We start from the raw sequence: 21,615 nt of genomic DNA, 5'->3' as shown, positions 1-21,615 counted from the left end.
TAAGATCATTGCTAGGGTGTTTTTGCAAAACATGCATTGCAAAATCTCTGTTTTTAATTTCTGCATTTTTGATTGTAGTACCTTTTCTCTGTTTTTAATTTCTGCAGAGGCAGAGGGAATGAAAACATCACCGTTTCATTTTCATGGGAAACTAATAAGGTTTATATAAAAGTAACTATATTGCCTTATACCTAATCACTGAACGGTTTAAAACTATACCACAATCGTAAGAAGAACAAATAAAAAGTAACCATCACCAAATAACAATAATAGGTATATCAAAATCTCATCTCGTAATCTAATTTAATTCTTAATTAGTGTCCAAATAAAAAAATAATACCAAATCAGTGTTAAGTGGAGTCAGTCAATGAAATAATATTTAAAATTTTACCCGAATATTTTTAACAATTAAACAAATTATCAGAAAGACATTATTGCTTCACTGGGCCCACAATCCTCTCTCCATTCAGAATTTCATGCTTTCATTCATCACAGCCGTTTGAATGAATATCGAACAGCTCACATTTTATGATGATGAATAAAACTTATAAAATGTTTGAGCCGCCCATTCCTAATCTAACGAGAATTGTGAAACAAAGCTGAGAAAATTTGCGATAAAAGAAAATGATGTTCCACTATCCTTAAAGTCAAGTCTTAGTCGTAAAATAGCCACATACTTGTTTCATCGGTATAGCCTCCCTGCACTTGGATTTCAAATTACACACTTCCATTCACCATTCACTCCAATCTGTTCCAACTCCTACTATGGCAGCAGAAGTTGTTGGTGGTGCTCTTCTTTCCGCTTTTCTTCAGGTTGCATTCGACAGGCTGGCTTCTCCTCAATTCGTAGATTTCTTTCGTGGAAGAAAACTTGATGAGAAGCTGCTCCGCAATTTGAACATCATGCTGCACTCCATCAATGCTCTTGCTGATGATGCAGAACAGAAACAGTTCACAGATCCACACGTCAAAGCATGGCTTCTTTCTGTCAAGGAGGCTGTCTTTGATGCAGAGGATCTCTTGGGTGAAATAGATTATGAACTCACCAGATGCCAAGTGGAAGCTGAATCCCAACCTCAAACCTTCACTTACAAGGTATCAAACTTCTTCAACCCTACTTTCAGTTCATTTAACAAGAAAATTGAATCAGAGATGAAAGAAGTCCTAGAACAACTAAAATATCTTGAACAGCAAAAGGATGCTCTTGGTTTGAAAAACGGTACTTCTTATTCTGATAGTAAGGTGTCACAGAAATTGCCATCATCTTCTTTGGTGGTTGAAAGTATTATCTATGGCAGAGATGCAGACAAAGAAATTATCTTTAATTGGCTCAGATCTGAAACCGACAATGATAACCATCCATCTATATTTTCCATTGTGGGCATGGGTGGATTGGGTAAGACCACACTCGCCCATCATGTGTACCGTGACCCAAAGATGGAGGAGGCTAAATTTGATATCAGAGCTTGGGTTTGTGTTTCCGATCATTTTGATGTTTTCACAGTGACAAAAACAATTCTTGAGGCAATCACTAACTCTAAAGATGATAGCGGGAACCTAGAAATGGTTCATGGAAGATTGAAAGACCAAATATCAGGAAGGAAATTTCTTCTTGTTTTAGATGATGTTTGGAACGAAGGAGGAGAAGAATGGGAAGCTGTTCGAACTCCTCTTAGCTATGGGGCTGCAGGAAGTAAAATTCTTGTCACAGCACGTGCTGAGAAAGTTGCGTCTAACATGAGATCTAAAGTGCATCGCCTAAAGCAATTAGAAGACGACGAATCCTGGAATGTTTTTAAAAAACAAGCACTAAAAGATGATGATCTTGAATTGAATGATGAGAAAGAGGAGATTGGTAGAAGGATAGTTGAGAAGTGCAAAGGATTACCTCTTGCTTTGAAAGCAATCGGATGTCTTCTCCGCACAAAGTCATCCATTTCATATTGGAAGAGTGTATTGGAAAACGACATATGGGACTTGCCGAAAGAAGTGAAAATTATCCCTGCTCTATTACTGAGTTATCAACACCTTCCTTCTCATCTCAAGCGATGCTTTGCTTATTGTGCATTGTTTCCGAAAGATAGTGAATTTGACAAGAAGGAATTAATTTTGTTGTGGATGGCTGAAGGTTTTCTCCATCACTCTCAACAAATCAATAATGTAGAAGAAATTGGTGAACAGTATTTCAATGATTTACTAACGAGGTCTTTCTTTCTTCAATCAGATTTCAAAACCTATTTCTCCATGCATGACCTTCTGAATGATTTGGCAAAATATGTTTGTGCAGATTTTTGTTTCAGGTTGAAATTTGATAAAGGAAACTGCATCCCCAAAACAACCCGTCATTTTACATTTGCATTCAATGACGTAGAATGTTTTGATGGTTTTGGGAGTTTAACTGATGCTAAAAGACTGCGTTCTTTTTTTCCATCTGAAGAATTCGGGGGAAGAAATATTGATTATTATCCTTTGCAATTCAAGATTTTGGTACATGAATTGTTTTCCAACTTTAAGTTTTTACGTGTCTTATCGTTGAATGCATATTCTGAGCTTAGAGAAGTCCCTGATTCTGTTGGTGATCTTAAACATCTCCATTCTTTAGACCTTTCGAGAACTGGGATACAAAAGTTACCCGAATCAACATGTTTGCTCTATAACTTGCTAATCTTGAAGTTGAACTATTGTTCAAGTCTGGAGGAGTTGCCCTTAAATTTGCATAAACTCACCAAATTGCATTGTCTTGAATTTGAAAATACAAAAGTAACAAAGATGCCAATGCATTTTGGAGAGTTGAAGAATCTTCAAGTACTCAGTCCGGTTTTTATCGATAAAAATAAGGAGTTTAGTACTAAGCTTCTAGGATGCCTCAATCTTCATGGAAGACTATCAATTAATGAGGTGCAAAATATTGTAAATCCTCTAGATGCATTAGAAGCAAATCTGAAAAATAAAGATCTTGTGGATTTAGAGTTAAAATGGGAGTCAGACCATATCCCTGATGATCCAAGGAAAGAAAAGAAAGTATTGGAGAATCTACAACCTTCCAAAATCGTGGAATATTTGTCAATAAAGAACTATGGTGGTACAGAATTCCCAAGTTGGGTATTTGATAATTCATTATCAAATTTGGTGTTCTTAAGGCTGGAGGACTGTAAATATTGTTTGTGTTTGCCTCCCCTTGGACTATTGTCATCTCTGAAGACCCTTGAGATTATTGGATTTGATGGAATAGTGAGCATTGGTGATGAATTTTATGGGAATAGCTCTTCTTCGTTTACATCTTTGGAAAGTTTGACATTTTCAAAGATGAAGGAATTGGAAGAATGTGAACGTAAGACTGCTGCTTTTCTACGTCTTAAAACTCTCTCGGTGTATCAATGTCCCAAGCTAAAAGGTCTGCCAGATCAACTTGTTTATGTAAAGAATCTTTATATAATTGACAGCATGGAAGCATCGTGCCTCGAAAGGTGTGAGCATACTGTATCTCATAATTCACTTGAAGCCTTGACCTTTTTTGTTTTTCCAATTATGAATATTTCAATGAGTCGTAGCTTTGATCTGCTTGAACATATTCGCATCTTTGGCAGTTGTGATTCTCTAACAACCTTTCCACTCGATTTCTTCCCAAACCTTAAGTCTCTTTTCCTGCTTGAGTGTCGTAACCTACAAATTATTTCACAGAAGCACACTCATAATCATCTCATGTTTTTGACAATTTCCTGTTGCTCACGATTTGAATCATTTCCTAGTGAAGGGGTATCTGCTCCGCGGCTACGGATAATTCGAATTAATGGAGCGGATAATTTGAAGTTGTTGCCAAAACGGATGCAAATCCTGCTTCCGTCTCTTAATGTACTACAAATAATGAATTGTCCAAAAGTGGAGATGTTCCCAGACGAAGGTTTGCCACCAAATGTAAAAGATGTGTCTCTTTCAAGTTTCAAACTTATGGCCTCCCTAAGACAGACCTTGGGTACCAACACATGTCTTCAGAGCTTGTCTATTGAAAATATGGATGTGAAGTTTTTTCCCGATGAAATTTTGCTACCACACTCTATCACTTCTCTACGAATCAATAACTTCCCAAATCTTAAAAAGATGCATTACAAGGGTCTCTGCCACCTCTCTTCTCTCACACTTCATGCTTGTCCCAACCTCCAATGCTTACCGGAGGATGGTCTCCCCAAATCCATCTCCTCTCTTGAAATCTGGAACTGTCCATTGTTGGAACAACGTTGTCAGAATCCTGAAGGCCAAGACTGGAAAAAGATTGCTCACATCGAAAAACTAAGTGTTCGCTCAAAATTTTAAAGTTAGATGAGCAATAATTCCCGTTTCTCTGCCTCTTCAATAGGTGTTGATACTCTATACTATCTCTCTACCTTTTCAATTACAATCTTGTTAATTTACATTGTTGTGCTATTACATTCATCACTTTGTCTAATGATTTCTTTTGTTAATTGTTTATTGTTAATTTTTAAACTAATGATTTAATTGGAAGCCGGTATCTGGTGCTAATCGTATTATCTCTGTACAGCATTCCTATCTGAATCTGGAGGGAGCAGAAGACACCCTCCCTCATCGGCTGACCTTGATTCTAAGCTGCACACCGAAAAGAGTAAGTAGTTGTTTAGGGATATTGTTCTTGAAACAAACGCAATTGTGAAAATGCAATTACTTTTAAACTTCCTTTTCTTGGGACTTGAACTTGTATTTGTTTTCGCCTTGTTGAATTTATATCCTCAACTGGTCTGTTCTGTGTTATTTTTTTCAATTGTGCTTTCAAAATACACTGATGACTAATACCCGTGTCTTTAATGATCCACACAGGAAGAGAAAAAAAAAGAAAAACTGGACTCAGTTTTGGAGAGTGACATTAAAGCAGTGAGCATTACAATAATAGCTTTTACTTCATAGCTACAATTTTCTTCCCCCAACTTTTCGTTTATTTATGAAATTTGTAGAGGCAGGATTTGATGTAGTTGTCAGAAAACATGTAAAGTTTGTGTAATTGTTGAACCGTAAAAAGCGTACGTGTTTGTTATTGGAAACAGCATTAGATATTTTACAATATATTTTAGATAAATGATTTCTACATAAATATCTAGATTCCCCCTTTGATGTAGTTTTCACATGGCAGAATAAAACAAAACCATTGTCTCCTCTTCAGGTTTCTGCCCTGCATGGATTTTACTTGATATCAGAAGAAAGAAATGCTGTCTTATGTGAATATTCAAAACAAAGGAAGCATATATAGAAGAGAGTCATCACATATAGTATTGCCTTATTACTAATCACTGAACGGTTTAAAACTATACCACAATCGTAAGAAGAACAAATAAAAAGTAACAATCACCAAATAACAATCATAGGTATATAAAAACATTTGATTTAGTAACAACTACTTCACGTCATAGGTATATATATATATATATATATATATATATATATATATATTATATTATATTTTCAAGTGATATAAAATTTTGGTTTCAAAATACTGTCAACCAAGAAAGATGATAGCTGACTAGTATTGTTAAGTTTTGGAAAATATGACATAGCCAACGCCCCTTAGAGGTTTTGATTTTATTATATGATATTTTGTAGTTATATTTTGGTCATTATCTTTTCTCATATCATGTTTTTATTATAAAGGATTATTGCAAGAAATTTAAAATAAAATAAGGAGAGAAAAATTTGCTAGTGTATATATCACATCAACTAAAACCTTTGATGAGATACAAGATGAAGTGAAGAAGTTAGACTAATTGCATAACTAGTCTATTGATGGTTTACTTATTTTAGAATAATCTTTCTTGTTTTACACTGTAGAGAATACAGAATTTTTATGGAAGAGAGTCATCACATATAGAAAACATTATCATATGACACCTAAGTTTAACAATGACGAGGAAATTAAAAGAATCATTCTACAATAATCTCAATCATTATCTCTAAATTTATAATAGTTTTATTTGAATCACAAAAATAATATTTTTTTTCAATCAAACTACCTTTATGAGGAAAACAGAAAAATAGGAGAAAACTAACCTAAGCTACTAAGAGGTGAATTCATATAACATTTATTTCTTTATTTTGTTTTTATATAATTTATTAGCTAATTATGTAAATTTTATTATGGAAGATATCTTTTTTTTTATCTAGGAAATTAAAAGATCGTAAGGTTAAAGTGGAGTTGGAGCCATGAGTTGGTGTTTCGCATTGGGTAGAAATAAACAATATGTTAGGAGAAAACACTCATAAACCAATCGAAATTGGTGTCTTAATTTCTTGTAAGAGTTTTCACATGATTTGTAACACTCGATTTTTGTTGCTTTCCTATTGTGCATATCTACATGAATAATCTTATCTCTAATTATTACTATAAAAAAATTGTCTCACTTTATTTAAATCTCAAATAAAAAGGAAACTTCATGTCTTACGTCTACAATATAATTTGACAAAAATCGAAAATAAATAACAATAAAATCTGTGAGACGACCTAAAACGTCAATCGGTCTTATTCAACTCTCACTCTTGATTATTAATTATTGTGCATCTTTCTCTACACACATGCAATTATCTATTTCTGTATAAGGTACAATCGATCATCGCAAGGAGATACAATAATGCAAGTGTCAACCTGATTTCGTTCGGACAAATAGAGATTATTAGAAAAAGAAAAATCAACAAAAAATTGGTTTTTATTGTTAATAAATAAAAGGTTCTTAAAAAAAACTAATTTGCGTTTTTGGATTTAAAAATATAAAAAGATTAAAAAGTTAATTAAGAAAATTAAAGAATAAGAAAAATCATTTTACAAATAAAGTATAAAGGAAAAACAAACAAAATAAATAAAATAGTTTTCAAAACAAGAAAATAGGAGAAAAGAGGAGTATGGCTGAGCTTTTGTTAGGCCTAACTATCTTAAAAGAAAGAATTTTTTGACTTCCTCACACCCCTCTAGATTTTCTATGTATAGTAGACATACAAAACCCTCCCAATCACGTGACAGAAAACCCCAAGCTCTCCACCTCATTGTTTGAAAATCTGCATGTGACTACGTCATGTGCAATGTCCTCTTGTTTGGGAAACAATCGATCAGATATGTTTGTGGAGATATATACTTCAACTTAGAAGTTGATAAAGCACTATCTATACCAGAAAGGGCTCCTCATTTTTCATTCGCAATCAATGACGTTAAGTATTTTGACAGTTTATATGATGCGAAAAGCAATGACGTTAAGTACATTGCCCCAAGCTCAAAGGGCTGCCAAACCAACTTCTTCACGTAAAGCAAATAATTATCTGTGAATGTGAAAGGTTCACCATTGGCGGACACAACACGGATTCATCAACCCTGGAAAGGATAGGGGATACCATAAATAATAATTCTCTTGAAGTGTTACACATTTATTCTTGTCTGTACATGAATATTCCATTGAGACTTCGCTACAATTTACTTGTAACACTGGATATAGATGGAGGCTTTGACTCTCCAATGACCTTCCCTCTAGATTTCTTCCCAAAACTCTGTTCACTCAAACTCAGGTGTTGTAATCTGATGAAGTGGAGTTGTGCTCTGATGGAGGTTTGCCATCAAATCTAAATACCATGGATCTCTCAGACTGGGAAAAGATTGCTCACTCGAAAACATAGAGATTGAAGATGTCGGACATGAACTTGAAGTTTGAAATCGGTAGTTTTTTGAAGTTTGAACCTTTTGAAATACAATGTTGGGCTATTGTTTCCAATTCATAGGATGGCAGCAGAATTTGTTGGTGGTTGACAAGCTGGTTTCCCCTAAAGTTTTTAGACTTATTTTGTGGAAGAAAACTTGCTAAGAAGCTACTGGGAAACTTGCACATCACACTGCACTCCATCAAAGGTCCACGCTAGAAAACATGGCTTTTTGATGTCAAAGAGGTCATGTTTGATGCAGAGGATCTCTGGGATGAAAGAGACTATCAACTCATCAGATGCACAGTGGAAGCTGAATTTCAACTTATAACTTCCATTTATAAGGCATCAAATTTCTTCAACTCCACTTTCAGTTCATTTATCAAGAAAAACTAGAATATCTTGCAAGGCAAAAGGGTCCACCTTTTCTTTGTACAGGTATGCTTGCAGTTTACTTAGAAAAGACATGAAAAAGATAGTGATCACTCTTGATTCCTCATATATCCTATACTTGGAAAAACAAGGGGACAAGCAGGCTCTAGCAAAGGTACATGACCTTATAATTTTTTGGAATTTAATTTTCTCTTACTATATTGTAGATCTTTTGATACAAAACTTTCTTAATTAGGCTTCTCTTTGAAAGCATTGAGAAGCAAATTGGCGAAGGAATCTCACTAATGTACCATGATATTATACAGAGAAAACAAGTAGAAGGGATTCAAATTGGCATATCTGATGATGAGTTACCTAAACAGGTCCAAGGAAAACTAGTACACCTGAGAGAGATTGAAGCAAAGGGAGTTATGAAATGTAAATGCTTCTAAACATACATTCTTAGACCCTTTAAATTGTATTTGATTTCTTGGTGAACTGGGAAGGGAATTTAAGTAGTGAGAATTGCCAATAATTTTTAATTTTTTTTCCTTATTGGGTTTCCATTTATTTATAAAATTAGGAGAGGAGAATTTGTGTAGCAGTGACATAAATTAACTATGTAAAAATTGAGTATTTGTTGAACCGAAAACGGTCATTGTATTTGTTAATGATAGAAAGAAAGAAAGAAATACATGTTGGAAGAAAGAAAGTTTAGTATATTATGGAAATGAAGTCATGTCTCCCTGTTTCATTTCAAATCACCTATCTGGAAATCTTCTATATTCAAAAATTCACCTCTTTTACTCTTAATATGAGAATTCAGCTCAAGCAATTCACAATTTGAACTCATTGTCGCACTGTCAATTAATTTACTACTTAATATTGTTCACGTTAAAAGTGTGTATACATTGTTAAAAGAAATTGTATTGCTAGTATGCCTTATAGACAAATGACCTGGCTTAATTTGCATCTATAAAAATTTGAGTCAGGCTAAATGCATTTATATAAATTAATAAAAAACAATTAACATTTTTTTTTTTAATTTTGAAAACAATACATAAGTTAAATTATAAATATTGCAAATATGTAACAATTTAAAAAAGAAAAACAGAGTATCATTGAGACGTTGTTGTTTGAAAATCAGCACAGCGGATATAAAGAAATAAGACCCTTCCCTTCTTCATACATTATTTCCTAAATATAAAAGCAAAATGATGCATACTATGACTATGATAAAGGATGCCCTCAAGTTTTATAATCTGTAGAAAATTGTGAACATTAAATAATGATCTTATTATTGCAAAATGTTTTTATCCTTTTTTTTTCTTTTATCTTATTTTTCATTATGAAGTATGTTTGAGATACTAAATTAATAAATTTAAAAAAAAAAACTTAAATTAGAAATAACTAAATAATACAATTCTATGTTTCATAAGTTATAAACCAGCTAAGTCAATTTAATCTCTAGTTCATATACGTGTCAAAAATCAGAAAAGTTGCTTTGTCAGGAAGACTTAAAAGCTATTGGTTGAGTATTAATGTTCACTGTTCTTAAAGTCAAGTCACCGTTCTTGATAAAATACCTAACTACTCATTTCATCACCATAGCAGCTCCCTGCACTGAATCATTGTGGAATCACACACTTCCGTCTTACCATGGCAGCAGAACTTGTTGGTGGTGCTCTTCTTTCTGCTTTCGTTAATGTTGCATTTGACAGGTTGGCTTCTTTTGAAGTTTTAGACTTCTTTCGTAGAAGAAAACTTGATGAGAACCTGCTCAGCAATTTGAACATCATGTTGCACTCCATCAATTCTCTCGCTGATGATGCAGAACAAAAGCAGTTCAGAGATCCACACGTCAAAGCATGGCTTTTTGCTGTCAACGAGGCTGTCTTTGATGCAGAGGATCTCTTGGATGAAATAGACTATCAACTCATCAAATGCAAAGTGGAAGCTGAATCAGCACCTCAAAACTTGACTTACAAGGTATCCAATTTCTTTGATTCTACTTTCAGTTCATTTAACAAGAAAATTAACTCCGGAATGAAAGAAGTCACAAAAAATCTAGAATATCTTGAAAAGCAAAAGGATGCTCTTGGCCTGAAAAAGTGTACTTACTCTGGGCATGGATCAGGTAGTAAAATGCCACAGAAATTGCAATCATCTTCTTTGGTGGCTGAAAGTGTTATTTATGGCAGAGATGCTGACAAAGAAATGATCTTAAATTGGCTCGGATCTGAAATCGACAATCATATCCATCCATCAATACTTTCCATCGTGGGCATGGGTGGGTTGGGTAAGACCATACTTGCCCAACATGTGTACAATGACCCAAGGATCGACGATGCAATGTTTGATATCAAACTTTGGGTCTGTGTTTCGGATGATTTTGATGTTTTGACTGTGACAAAAGCAATTCTTGAGGAAATCACAGATGAAAAGGATGACAGTAGAGACCTACAAAAGATTCACAAAAAACTGAAAGAAAAATTGTCCGGACGGAAATTTCTTCTTGTTTTGGATGATGTTTGGAACGAAAGACAAGAAGAATGGGAAGCTGTGCGAACTCCTCTTGGTTATGGGGCTCCAGGAAGTAGAATTATTGTGACAACACGTGGGGAGAAAGTTGCTTCTAATATGAGGTCTAAAGTGCATCGCTTAAAACAATTAGAAAAGGATGAATGCTGGAAAGTTTTTGTAAAGCAAGCACTAAAAGATGATGAACTTGAATTAAATGATGAGAAAAAGGAGATATTTTTTGGGTATTGAGGTGGCACAGTCCAATGATGGTATTGTTATATCTCAAAGAAAGTATGCCATGGATATTCTGGAGGAAACTGGATTGATGAGTTCAAAGTTTGTTGATACACCCATGGATCCTAATACTAAACTTCTACCAAATCAGGGGGAGCCTATATCTGATCCTGAGCAGTATAGACGATTGGTTGGGAAATTGAATTATCTTACCGTTACTCGTCCTGACATTTCCTTTGCAGTCAGTGTGGTAAGCCAATTTCTTAATTCTCCATGTGAAGATCATTGGAATGCAGTCATTCGCATCTTGAAGTATATTAAAAAATCTCCTGGAAAAGGATTGTTATATGGTTCTAATAACCATACAAGAGTTGTTTGCTATTCAGATGCTGATTGGGCAGGATCTCCTTCTGATAGAAGATCTACATCTGGGTATTGTGTCTTCATTGGTGGTAACTTGATCTCGTGGAAAAGTAAGAAACAGAGTGTTGTAGCAAGATCTAGTGCAGAAGCAGAATATAGAGCTATGGCCTCAGCTGCCTGTGAACTTGTTTGGCTCAAGCAATTGCTTCAAGAGTTACAATTTGGAGATATTACTCACACACTTGTGTGTGACAATCAGGCTGCCCTTCATATTAGCTCTAATCCTGTCTTTCATGAGAGGACTAAACACATTGAGATTGATTGTCATTTCGTTCGGGAAAAGGTTATGTCTGGAGACATCAAGACTGAGTTTGTTAACTCAAGTGATCAGTTAGCAGATATTTTTACGAAGTCTTTACGGGGGCCTAGAACTGATTATATTTGTAACAAGCTTGGCACATACGATTTGTATGCTCCAGCTTGAGGGGGAGTGTTAGATATAGTTTGATATTATTAAGATATTGTTAGATATTGATAACTACAATATCAAACAATATCTTCTATTTAATCTTTTTTTTTCAGTTACTCTTTTTACTTGTACCTCTCTCTATTATAAATAGATTACCCTATGTGTGGTTTATACACAAGGGAGATTAATCTCAATCCTTATCTTCTTTATTCTCAACAACTTCAATTAAGTAGGTGCCAAAACTTAAGAAGAGTTTCACAGGAGGAGCACGCTCATAATCATCTCAAGGTACTAAGAATTAGTGAATGCCCTCAATTTGAATCATTTCCCAGTGAAGGATTATCTGCGCCGTGGCTACAAATAATTTCAATTCGAGGAGCGGGGAATTTGAAGTTGATGCCAAAACGTATGCAAATCCTACTCCCATCTCTTACTGAGTTGGAGATAATTGATTGCCCAAAAGTAGAGATGTTCCCAGATGAAGGATTGCCATCAAATTTGAAAAAGATGTCTCTTTCGAGCTTAAAACTTATCACCTCGCTTAGAGACACATTGGATGCCAATACATGTCTTGAAAGCTTGATTGTTGAAAAGTTGGAGGTGGAGTCTTTTCCCGGTGAAGTTTTGTTGCCACACTCTCTCACCACTCTAGACATCCTTTTTTGCTGAAATCTTAAAAAGCTTGACTACAAGGGTCTATGTCACATCTCCTCTGTCACATATTATGGATGTCCCAACCTTCATCAAAGAAAATTACAAAGTTCTTAGTTACAAATACTTCACTCTGTTATCGGCACTTACTAAACAACAGATGCCTTTAGAGGAGAAGGTGAGACGAGTTTTAATGGATTACTTGTTAATTGACAACAATATAACTTCTTTTGGAAATCAACCATTTTTTTTATAAGCTGTCTCTTGCTGTTCTTATCTGTTATTGCTTTTGAAAAATATTAGTAAGTATGCTGCAAATATCATTATGGATTTATTGATCAAAAAAATCTACTATTAATCACTTTAGTATTTTTTTTTTATTGTTTTGTTGCTCTGCTAAATTTTATATTGAGTCACTGTGTTCTATATTGAAACAGTTATGTAATATGGATTATTTATATACTTAATCGATTAAATCCGAAAACGACTGATAAACTGATAAAATTTGAACCTTCAATTTTTCTTAGAACAGGGTCCAATGCAGTCATGCCATTGTCAAATTTTATTTTCCTTAAGAACTCTAGGCGGTTGAATATTTTAATTTTCCTTCTTGACTCTTCGTGTATTGGTCTATTATTCTTCCTGAGACTGACTTGTAAATTTTTATTTGTAATTCAAGAGTATTACCGAGTCTGGCATGTGCTTACACAAGTTTCTTACAATGGCTTCCAATGTCTTCTTCACTTCAAGTGATCGCTCTAGGCATCTTCTATCATGTTGTTTCTGCAAAATTTTGTCTTAAGGTACAAAATTTTAGTAATTATTAAAATTTCTTTTGTCTGTATTAAAGATTGCTTAAGGTACAAAATCTTAAGGTTGTGTAAAATTGAACTTATTTTCCACCCTTTTCTTTGTACAGGTATGCTTGCAGTTTACTTAGAAAAGACATGAAAAAGATAGTGATCACTCTTGATTCCTCATATATCCTATACTAGGAAAAACAAAGGGACAAGCAGGCTCTAGCAAAGGTACACGGCCTTAGCATATTTTTGGAATTTAATTTTCTTTCACTATTGTAGATCTTTGATACAAAAATTTCTTAGGCTTCTCTTGAAAGCATCAAGAAGCAAATTGGAGAAGGAATCTCACAAATTAACTCTGCAAAAGAGAGTTGTAATGCAAATAAAGGAAGTTCTTCTGGGTTTGGCTTGATAATCGATGGGAAGTCCTTAGATTATTCGCTTAACAAGAATTTGGAAAGGTCCTTCTTTGAGCTTGCCACTAATTGTGCATCTGTCATATGTTGTCGATCTTCACCCAAACAAAAAGCTCGTGTGAGTAGTACTATGGTTGTTGTGTGTGTGCTGCTACCCTATTTCTCCTTTAGCTCTTTCTAAAGTCGCCACCGCTTTCTGCCAACGTACCATGATATTATACAAAGAGAAAACTAGTAGAAGGGATTCAAATTGGTTTATCTGATGATGAGTTACCTAAACAGGTCCAAGGAAACTAATACACCTGAGAGAGATTGAAATTGTAAATGCTTCTAGACATATATTCTTAGACCTTTGAAATTGTATTTGATTTCTCTTTTTCTCTTAGGTTTCCATTTGTTTATAAGATTAGGAGAGGAGAATTTGTGTAGCAGTCACGTGATGTACCGAAAATGGTACTTGTATTTGTTAATGGAAGAAGCAATAGAAGCAATTTACAATATAGTCTACATATAAATGATCTTTATTATCTGATGCAAGTTCCAAAAACAACTAGAAACATGATACCTCTGTAAAGTGAGATTCATGATATTAATGTCAACTACAATACTATATAATAATAGTTCAATATCAGTACATGACCTTTCTTTTACATGTTCCAAGATAAAGAGAGTTTGATTTTGAAATTGGTGTATGGTAAACACATGTTGCAAGAAAGAAAGTTTATTATCTCATGGAGATGAAACTGTGTCAAAATTTTGTAGGATGAGATAGTTGTAGCAGAATGTTCTTCTCTAAGAAATTATTATCAAGGTATCCACATAAGCATACGTGTTGATAGTTAAGATAAAAAGAAATCAAAGAAGTATGAATAAAAAACTCAACAATATAACGAACATTAATTACACACTTCCATTCACAATTCACTCCATTTCCAACTCTTACGATGGCAGCAGAAGTTGTTGGTGGTGCTCTTCTTTCCGCTTTTCTTCAGGTTGCATTCGACAAGCTGGCATCTACTCAGTTTGTTGATTTCTTTCGCGGCAGAAAACTTGATGAGAAGATTCTCGGCAATTTGAACATCATGCTGCACTCCATCAATGCTCTCGCTCATGATGCTGAACAAAAACAGTTCACAGATCCACACATTAAAGCCTGGCTTTTTTCTGTCAAAGAGGTTGTCTTTGATACAGACGATCTCTTGGTTGAAATAGATTATGAAATCACCAGATGCCAAGTGGAAGCTGAATCCCAACATCAAACCTTTACTCATAAGGTATCAAATTTCTTCAACTCTACTAAAAGATAACCATCTTGAATTGAATGATGAGAAAAAGGAGATTGGTAGAAGGATAGTTGAGAAGTGCAAAGGATTACCTCTTGCTTTGAAAACAATTGGAAGTCTTCTCTGCACAAGGTCATCCATTTTAGATTGGCAAAGTGTATTGGAAAGTGATATATGGGACTTACCGAAAGAGGTTCAAATAATCCCAGCTCTATTATTGAGTTATCAACACCTTCCTTCTCACCTCAAGAGGTGCTTTGCTTATTGTGCTCTATTTCCAAAAGATTATGAGTTTGACAAGAAGAAATTAATTTTGTGGTGGATGGCCGAAGGTTTTGTTGACAAACAAGTCTCTTTGGATAAACACTTTTTGTATTCAGATTTGTTGTGTATTGAAATGAAGCACTACATGGTTCTTTTATAGGCCTTTGGACATGACTCTTCAACTACATTCATTAAATATAACTACTACCTAACTCACAATTAATACAACAACTTCCAACTACCCACATTTAAGTTTACCTAACACCAACTACCCACATTTAAGTTTACCTAACAAAATCCTCCCGTAAACTTAAATGATCTTCTTGTCCTTCATTCCGAGTATCATCTTATTGTTCTCAAACAAAGAGGATGGCAGCGACTTTGTAAACATATCTGCAGCTTGTGCTCGACTTTCGACGTGCTCCAACTCTACATTTCCTTCTTTCACTTGTTCTCGGATGAAGTGAAATTGAACATCAATGTGCTTGATTCTCTCATGATTGACCGGGTTCTTTGCCAATTCAATGGCCGACTTGTTATCAACTCGGATCACAATCCCCTTTTCTTGCTTAATTTCCAGTTTGCTTAGAAGCTTTCTAAGCCAAACTACATAGCAAACACTCCAGGATGCTGCAACGTACTCTGCTTCACATGTTGACAGTGTTACAATGGGCTGTTTCTTTGAAAGCCAGGTGAACGCCGTGCTCCCCATGAAGAATACATATCCAGACGTGCTTTTCCGGTCATCGACATCTCCACACCAATCACTGTTTGAGTAGCCGACTAGTCGGTAATCATCCGTCCTAGTATACATTAGACTAAGTGACACAGTTCCTCTCACATACCTTAGAATTCTCTTTAGGGCCTTCCAATGAGTATACCTCGGTTCCTCCATATATCGACTTGTTATTCCAACACTCAGCATTAAATTTGGTCTGGTATTTGTAAGATACCTGAGACTTCCAATCAGACTTCGGTATTTGCTCGCATCAACTCGGTCTCCATCTGCATACTTAGAAAGTTTTGTGCCCAATTCTATAGAGGTGGAAACCGGGTTGCAACTCGTCATCTTGAACTTAAACTACTTCTTTTCCACGTCTTCAACATCTTTTTGTGAATAGATGTCCCAAGCTGAAAGGTCTATCAAACCAACTTCTTCATTTAAAGCATCTAGTTATTTGTTACTGTGATAAGCTCATCATTAGCGAGACCAACATGGACACACGATCGCTTGAATTCCTGAAATTGAATTCATGTCCACTTGTGAGTATTCCCACTACGCATTACAATTTACTTAAAGAAATGTCAATTGACGATGGCTGTGACTCTCTTACAACCTTTTCGCTAGATTTCTTTCCAAATCTCTGTTATCTTTATTTGAGAAGATGTCGAAACCTACAAAGAATTTCACAGGAGGACACTCATAATCATCTCCAGAGAATGACAATTGCGGTATGCCCTCAATTTGAATCATTTCCTAGTGAAGGGTTATCTGCTCCGCAACTAGTCAGTTTTGAAATTTTTGGAGCGCAGAATTTGAAGTTGTTGCCAAAACACATGCAAGTCCTGCTTCCTTCTCTAAATCAACTATGGATAATTGATTGTCCACAAGTGGAGATGCCTCCGGATGGAGGGTTGCCATCAAATGTTAAACTTATGTATCTTTCAAATGTTAAACTTATGGCCTCCATGAGAGTGAACTTGGATAACACTTTGCAAATTGGAAAGCTGGACGTGGAGTGCTTTCCGGACGAAGGTTTGTTGCCACGCTCTCTCACCACTCTACTAATTACTGAGAGCCCCAATCTTAAAAGGCTAAACTATAAGGGTCTCTGCCACCTCTCCTCTCTCACACTTAATGGGTGCACCAACCTTGAATGCTTACCAGAGGAAGGTATACCCAAATCCATCTCTTCTCTTTCAATCTGGGATTGTCCATTGCTCCAAAAACGTTGTCAGAATCCAGAAGGCAAAGACTGGGAAAAGATTGCTCACATTGAACAACTGAGAGTTGGGAAATGGAAATAAGACAAAGAAGTTCAAAATTAGATGTGCATACTTGTCTTTTCTCTGTCTCTTCTACAGCTGCTAATTCTCCACAATATTTCTCTACCTTTTCCATTACACTTTTCTATAGTCGCAAATATTTCTCTCGATAGTATGAGTTTGGCAATCAAACACTTTTTTAGAAGTTGCTTCTTGTTATTGTTATATGTTATTGCTCTTGAACAAAATTAGGAATTAAGTTGCAAATATCATTATAGATTTGTTCATTCAAAAATTGTAAAAGTAATAACATTTTATAGTAATTTTCTATTATTTTGTTGCTCTGCTAATTTTATATTGAAACAGTTTGCTCTATATTGAATCAGTTTGTTAACGAAAACTACAATTTAAAATTTATTAATATATCTCATTGTGGTGATTGATTTATAGACATTCAATTTGAGTTAATCTTTTATCAAATTATTTTACTTTTTAAATGTTTTTGTTTATATAAGTTAACTTAACTTTATTTTTTTTGTTTGGATAAATTACGTAAATCAAACAGATTATTTAAATATCAAAGAATAGTTGATAATTCAAAATGCACTAATCCAAAAAACACATTTTATAGCTTAAATTTTATACCTGTTCTAATTTTTCAGATATAAAAAAGAGATGGTAGTAAAAATGTTGATAACTTTTAAACCAGTTTTAATTCCAACCGGTTTAAAACTCTTAAAAAGAAACATTTAATAACTATTATACTTAAAACCGTTATAGAAATAAAATGTGACCGCAATTTAATAATAATAAAAGTTATTCCACACCGTTTAGTTCCTGTAACGATATAGAAGTGAAATGTACTCTTCGGTCTTTTCCGCTTCTCGCATTCCCTGCTTCAAAGCAATTCTTTTTGACAAAGTCAGGTCTTCCCATTGTCTTGCGATTTTCCTTCTTCCTCTCGCGCACTCTCGCTGACGTTCTCGTCGCCATTGGTGGTGCTCGTGATGCATTCCCTTCTTCCTCTCGCGCATTGTCACTGACTGTTCCCGTCGTTGTTGGTGGTGCTCGTGACGTATTCCCTTCTTCCTCTCATGCTCTCGCATTCTGCTATGGTGGTGGTCTCTGATTGCCGGTAAAAGTTTATCCTCGTTTAGGGTTTTGGCAACGCAAAACTCCCCTTCGATGACCAATACTCGTCTCTCTGACCACCATCACCACGTGTTCCATGAAAACCCTCCCCTTGAAACGTTAAATCTCTTAGCCTAGAAGAACACGGCCAATCCGTGACTTATTATTGACTAATATTGGAAGTTAGAAGGGTGAATGTGTGTTGAATAGGGTTGGGGATTTTTTATGGAAAAAAAATTAGAAGCTCGTAAAAAGTAGCAGAAGAACGGAATGGCTCCGATGAAGGTTCAACCAGTTGCAATCAACATTGATTCTAAAGGTGAAGAACGTAGTGGTGGTTGGTGGTTGGGAACAAGTTGGTGTTGAAATTGTGGCTGAAATGGTTGTCCATGACATCTCGAGTTTATCCAACGAAGGTAATCTATGGAGCTGCTAAATTTTTTTTATTCAATAATGATACCGAAGCCACTATGAGTGCTTCAGTTAAAATTTGGCAAATGAATTTTGCATTCAATAGTTGTGCTTTACTAATTCTTGTGTTATTTTAGAAGTTGAAGGTTGGTGGCATTTTCAAATACTTATGTCCCTTTTTTCATCTACTATTTATCGCATTGCAGGAGCTTAACCATGAAATAAATATTGAGATGTTATTAATGTGTGGCAGTTTGTTATATTATTTTTTGTATTGGAATGAATATTTTGTGCTAGCCCTACATTCTAATTTCTATCACTAAAGGTTTTAAACTAACACTCAGTGACCTTGTGGCAGAGATTTATAAATCAGTGCCTTCCAATGTATGATTTGAGTTGGAAAAAACATGTTGCTTCTTGAAAACAGTACTTATGAGTGGTGAGACAAATGTTACTTACTTTCATATTTCTGCTAATTAGGAGAATAATCTTACATGAATGAATTGTTTTCATTCCTCTGTGTCTATGATTTTGATCAACAAGGCAGGGTTTGTGCATGCTATATATTTTGTGACTATTTTATCTTTTGAAAGGGGTTTTCATCACCTAAAATGAGCTTTATTCTTTTGTTGATTCCTTTCTTACAATTATTATGAAAGTAACTCTAAAGTTTCCTCTAGGCAATTGATCACAACACGTGCAAGATTTTTTACAAGATGTTGAACAAAGGTGTCTTTGATGTTATTAATGAATGCATTTCAACCGGCAAGAAAGTATGTGATGTACTAGGAGCTTTTATTTCCTTTTTTTTTCTCTCAATCTTATGATTTGTAGAGGAGCTATGTATTAAAGTTGTTAGAAAACATTCAGGAAACAATTAGAGTTACTTTGTCTAGTTGGTGAACATTGCAAAAGTGATATTGTTTCTTCAACAACTGATCATGTGTATAATTAATTGTTTTTATAATCAAATATAACCATAACCAGTTCCTATGGGTAAAAAATTATTCAATAATGATTTTAAGAAACATTGTTGCGGTGTGGCTTAAAATATTTATTTTTGCAAGTGACTTGATATTGCTGTCTTATTTGATCAAATGTTGACTCCTCTGTTGAATACTTTTGGTTATTGAAAATGTGTTCTTGTCTCAGGATGGAGTGATGGAGACTGCTAAAGATCTCAAAGGGCAAAGAAACATGGAAATATGGTCAAAATTTTAATCTGTCTTACACATTTTCTTTAGGTTTATATTGCTTATGCTTACATCTTTTTACTTACATGTTGAACATGTGAATGGATTCATCATGATAGATTGAACCGAGTTATGAGATAACTTAGTGATAAAGTTGAAAGGGAGAGTGAGAATGAGAGTGAGGTTATGCGTTTAATTTTTCTTACTAACACTTACGAGTTATAAGATTGTTTTTTATAAGGTTGTTTTTGTAGGTTTAGAAGAGATTGGAATATACAGAAACAACTTTTTACCAATTAAACAGCAGCCAGATAATCAAATTTCGATAATGAAAGCAGCAGAGAGTTTGGTCCAATCTGGTTCTGCTTGCTTGCTTCGGAAGAGAAGTGAGATTACGTTTGATGGCCTATTTAACATTGATAATCATATTAATTTTTGAATATCTAACCTTTGAATTTTCTTATACAGTCAAGGACTTGCACCACTGCCTCAACTATCTTCGTGTTACCTACGGGTCAAGTGAGTTCTATATTCCTATTTCCTGTTGAGTTTTTTTGTTGGCTGGTTTTTTAGTGCTTGAATTTCCGAAAGTTTTGGCCTTCTTTCTTGGATGCTTGCAATAGGTTTCATTGAATCAGAGCTCGAAGGAATTGACTCATTTTTGTTACCATCAGTTTTGTGACTACGGTTGTCGATTTCGACCATACCAACCTCAGGGTCATCGTCCTTAGAGTGCACAGGTACTGAAGTCGCACCATTTTCTTGCATGGTGGAATTATTACGGGACTTGCGTTTTCTTCCAGCTCCCACCATGCTATTTACTGGCTCAAACATTTTAGCCTTTTCTTTCCTTAACTCAGTGTTTGGTTTTGAAGGATTGTGCATATCACAGGAAATAGTCATGTGCTAAAACACAAATGTGAAGATCATTTGAACAAAAGGTCAAAATAACATTAGCTTCCCTAAAAGGAGAGGCACACTGAGGATTAAGAAAGAAGAACCTGATAAAGATTACATGATAAGAAAAAATGTGTAACCTTTACCGGAATTCTGATTTTGAGAGTTCCACTGGAAGTTTCAACTCGAGGCTGATCACCCTCTATCTTTTCTTTTCCTGAAGGTTGTGCAGGGCAGATAAATTTTATTCTTGCCGCAGCTTTCGCTCTTCTAGCGGATCCAATTCTAGCACCTTCTTCCCCAAATTCAGCCTCACCCTGCTTTTCATCTTCCTTTGCATCTTCCACTTTATCAAGTTTGGGAGATGAAAGATCTGCTTCTTTTCTAAAACCAGATTTGGATATTTCTCTATTGGGTTGTGATGACAAAACTAAATTCTTCTTTATTTTTTCTACCAATTTATCGCCAGGTTCCTCATCATTATAATCTTGAAGTGGGAAAATTTTGTCCCTTAAATCTTGCTTACGAGTATCTGACCTGTTCATCCCAAAACAGCATAGAAGTCAGGCAAAATACAGGAAAACTCAAAGGACTAGGAGAAAAAGAAAACAACAAGATTTTCAACCATCAAATAGAAATAAGAGCAGGGAAAAAGAAGAAGCAAAATTGATCACATCAATTTTCTTTCATAGTGCATGCATTGATTCAAACAATCAGATATCTCATTCACCAGTTACAAACAACCTTACTTTTTGGTAGATCCCTGTATGGTTGGTTCCACACTGAAGATCAAGTAATTTCATGGAAAATAAATTTGTTTTAACAATACAATCATATAGTGATGATTCAAATTACAACGCATGATAGAATGATGTGAGACCAGCAACTGAAACAGAGAGAATATTAGAACAATCTGCCAGCACTATATGGAAGTACCATGTT

General features: G+C 34.9%; 2 protein-coding genes, 1 long non-coding RNA gene and 1 pseudogene across 7 annotated transcripts; all 4 read left to right on the top strand.

Annotated features, from left to right (window-relative positions):
- The first annotated feature begins 1,116 nt into the window (after positions 1-1,116).
- LOC146887327 (putative disease resistance RPP13-like protein 1) lies at positions 1,117-5,250 on the top strand. The gene is made up of 3 exons (XM_085671827.1): positions 1,117-4,354; positions 4,538-4,618; positions 4,831-5,250. Exon 1 carries the CDS (start codon positions 1,153-1,155, stop codon positions 4,309-4,311), a length of 3,159 nt encoding a protein of 1,052 aa, XP_085527953.1. The 5' UTR covers positions 1,117-1,152; the 3' UTR covers positions 4,312-4,354; positions 4,538-4,618; positions 4,831-5,250.
- A 4,461-nt stretch (positions 5,251-9,711) lies between these two features.
- LOC146887326 (putative disease resistance RPP13-like protein 1) lies at positions 9,712-10,824 on the top strand. Its single transcript, XM_085672102.1, has one exon. The coding sequence runs from the start codon at positions 9,712-9,714 to the stop codon at positions 10,822-10,824; it is 1,113 nt and encodes a 370-aa protein (XP_085528228.1).
- Positions 10,825-14,452: 3,628 nt separating this feature from the next.
- Positions 14,453-17,313, top strand: LOC146887325 (uncharacterized; annotated as a pseudogene).
- A 468-nt stretch (positions 17,314-17,781) lies between these two features.
- LOC146887324 (uncharacterized) lies at positions 17,782-21,613 on the top strand. Of its 5 annotated transcripts, none has more exons than XR_014994486.1 (6): positions 17,782-18,588; positions 18,942-19,022; positions 19,736-19,791; positions 20,031-20,162; positions 20,245-20,295; positions 20,400-21,613. It is a non-coding gene; the product is annotated as an uncharacterized LOC146887324 (long non-coding RNA). The 5 variants fall into 5 exon arrangements; XR_014994487.1 differs by having other exon boundaries at positions 17,788-18,588; positions 19,736-20,162; positions 20,400-20,516; positions 20,652-21,613; XR_014994484.1 differs by having other exon boundaries at positions 17,786-18,588; positions 19,736-20,162.
- Positions 21,614-21,615: the final 2 nt, after the last annotated feature.

This window comes from Vigna unguiculata, chromosome 4, assembly GCF_037176805.1.
Source record: "Vigna unguiculata cultivar grain cowpea cultivar isolate G323 ecotype 2 chromosome 4, ASM3717680v1, whole genome shotgun sequence".
NCBI classification, from domain to species: Eukaryota; Viridiplantae; Streptophyta; class Magnoliopsida; order Fabales; family Fabaceae; genus Vigna; species Vigna unguiculata.
The sequence above is the reverse complement of the archived record's forward strand: the minus strand, read 5'-3'. Positions and strand labels throughout refer to the sequence as shown.

Bases quoted from the DNA above. Each gene is read 5' to 3' on its own strand.
- LOC146887327 (XM_085671827.1), top strand. From the start codon at position 1,153: ATGAAAGAAGTCCTAGAACAACTAAAATATCTTGAACAGCAAAAGGAT.
- LOC146887326 (XM_085672102.1), top strand. From the start codon at position 9,712: ATGGCAGCAGAACTTGTTGGTGGTGCTCTTCTTTCTGCTTTCGTTAAT.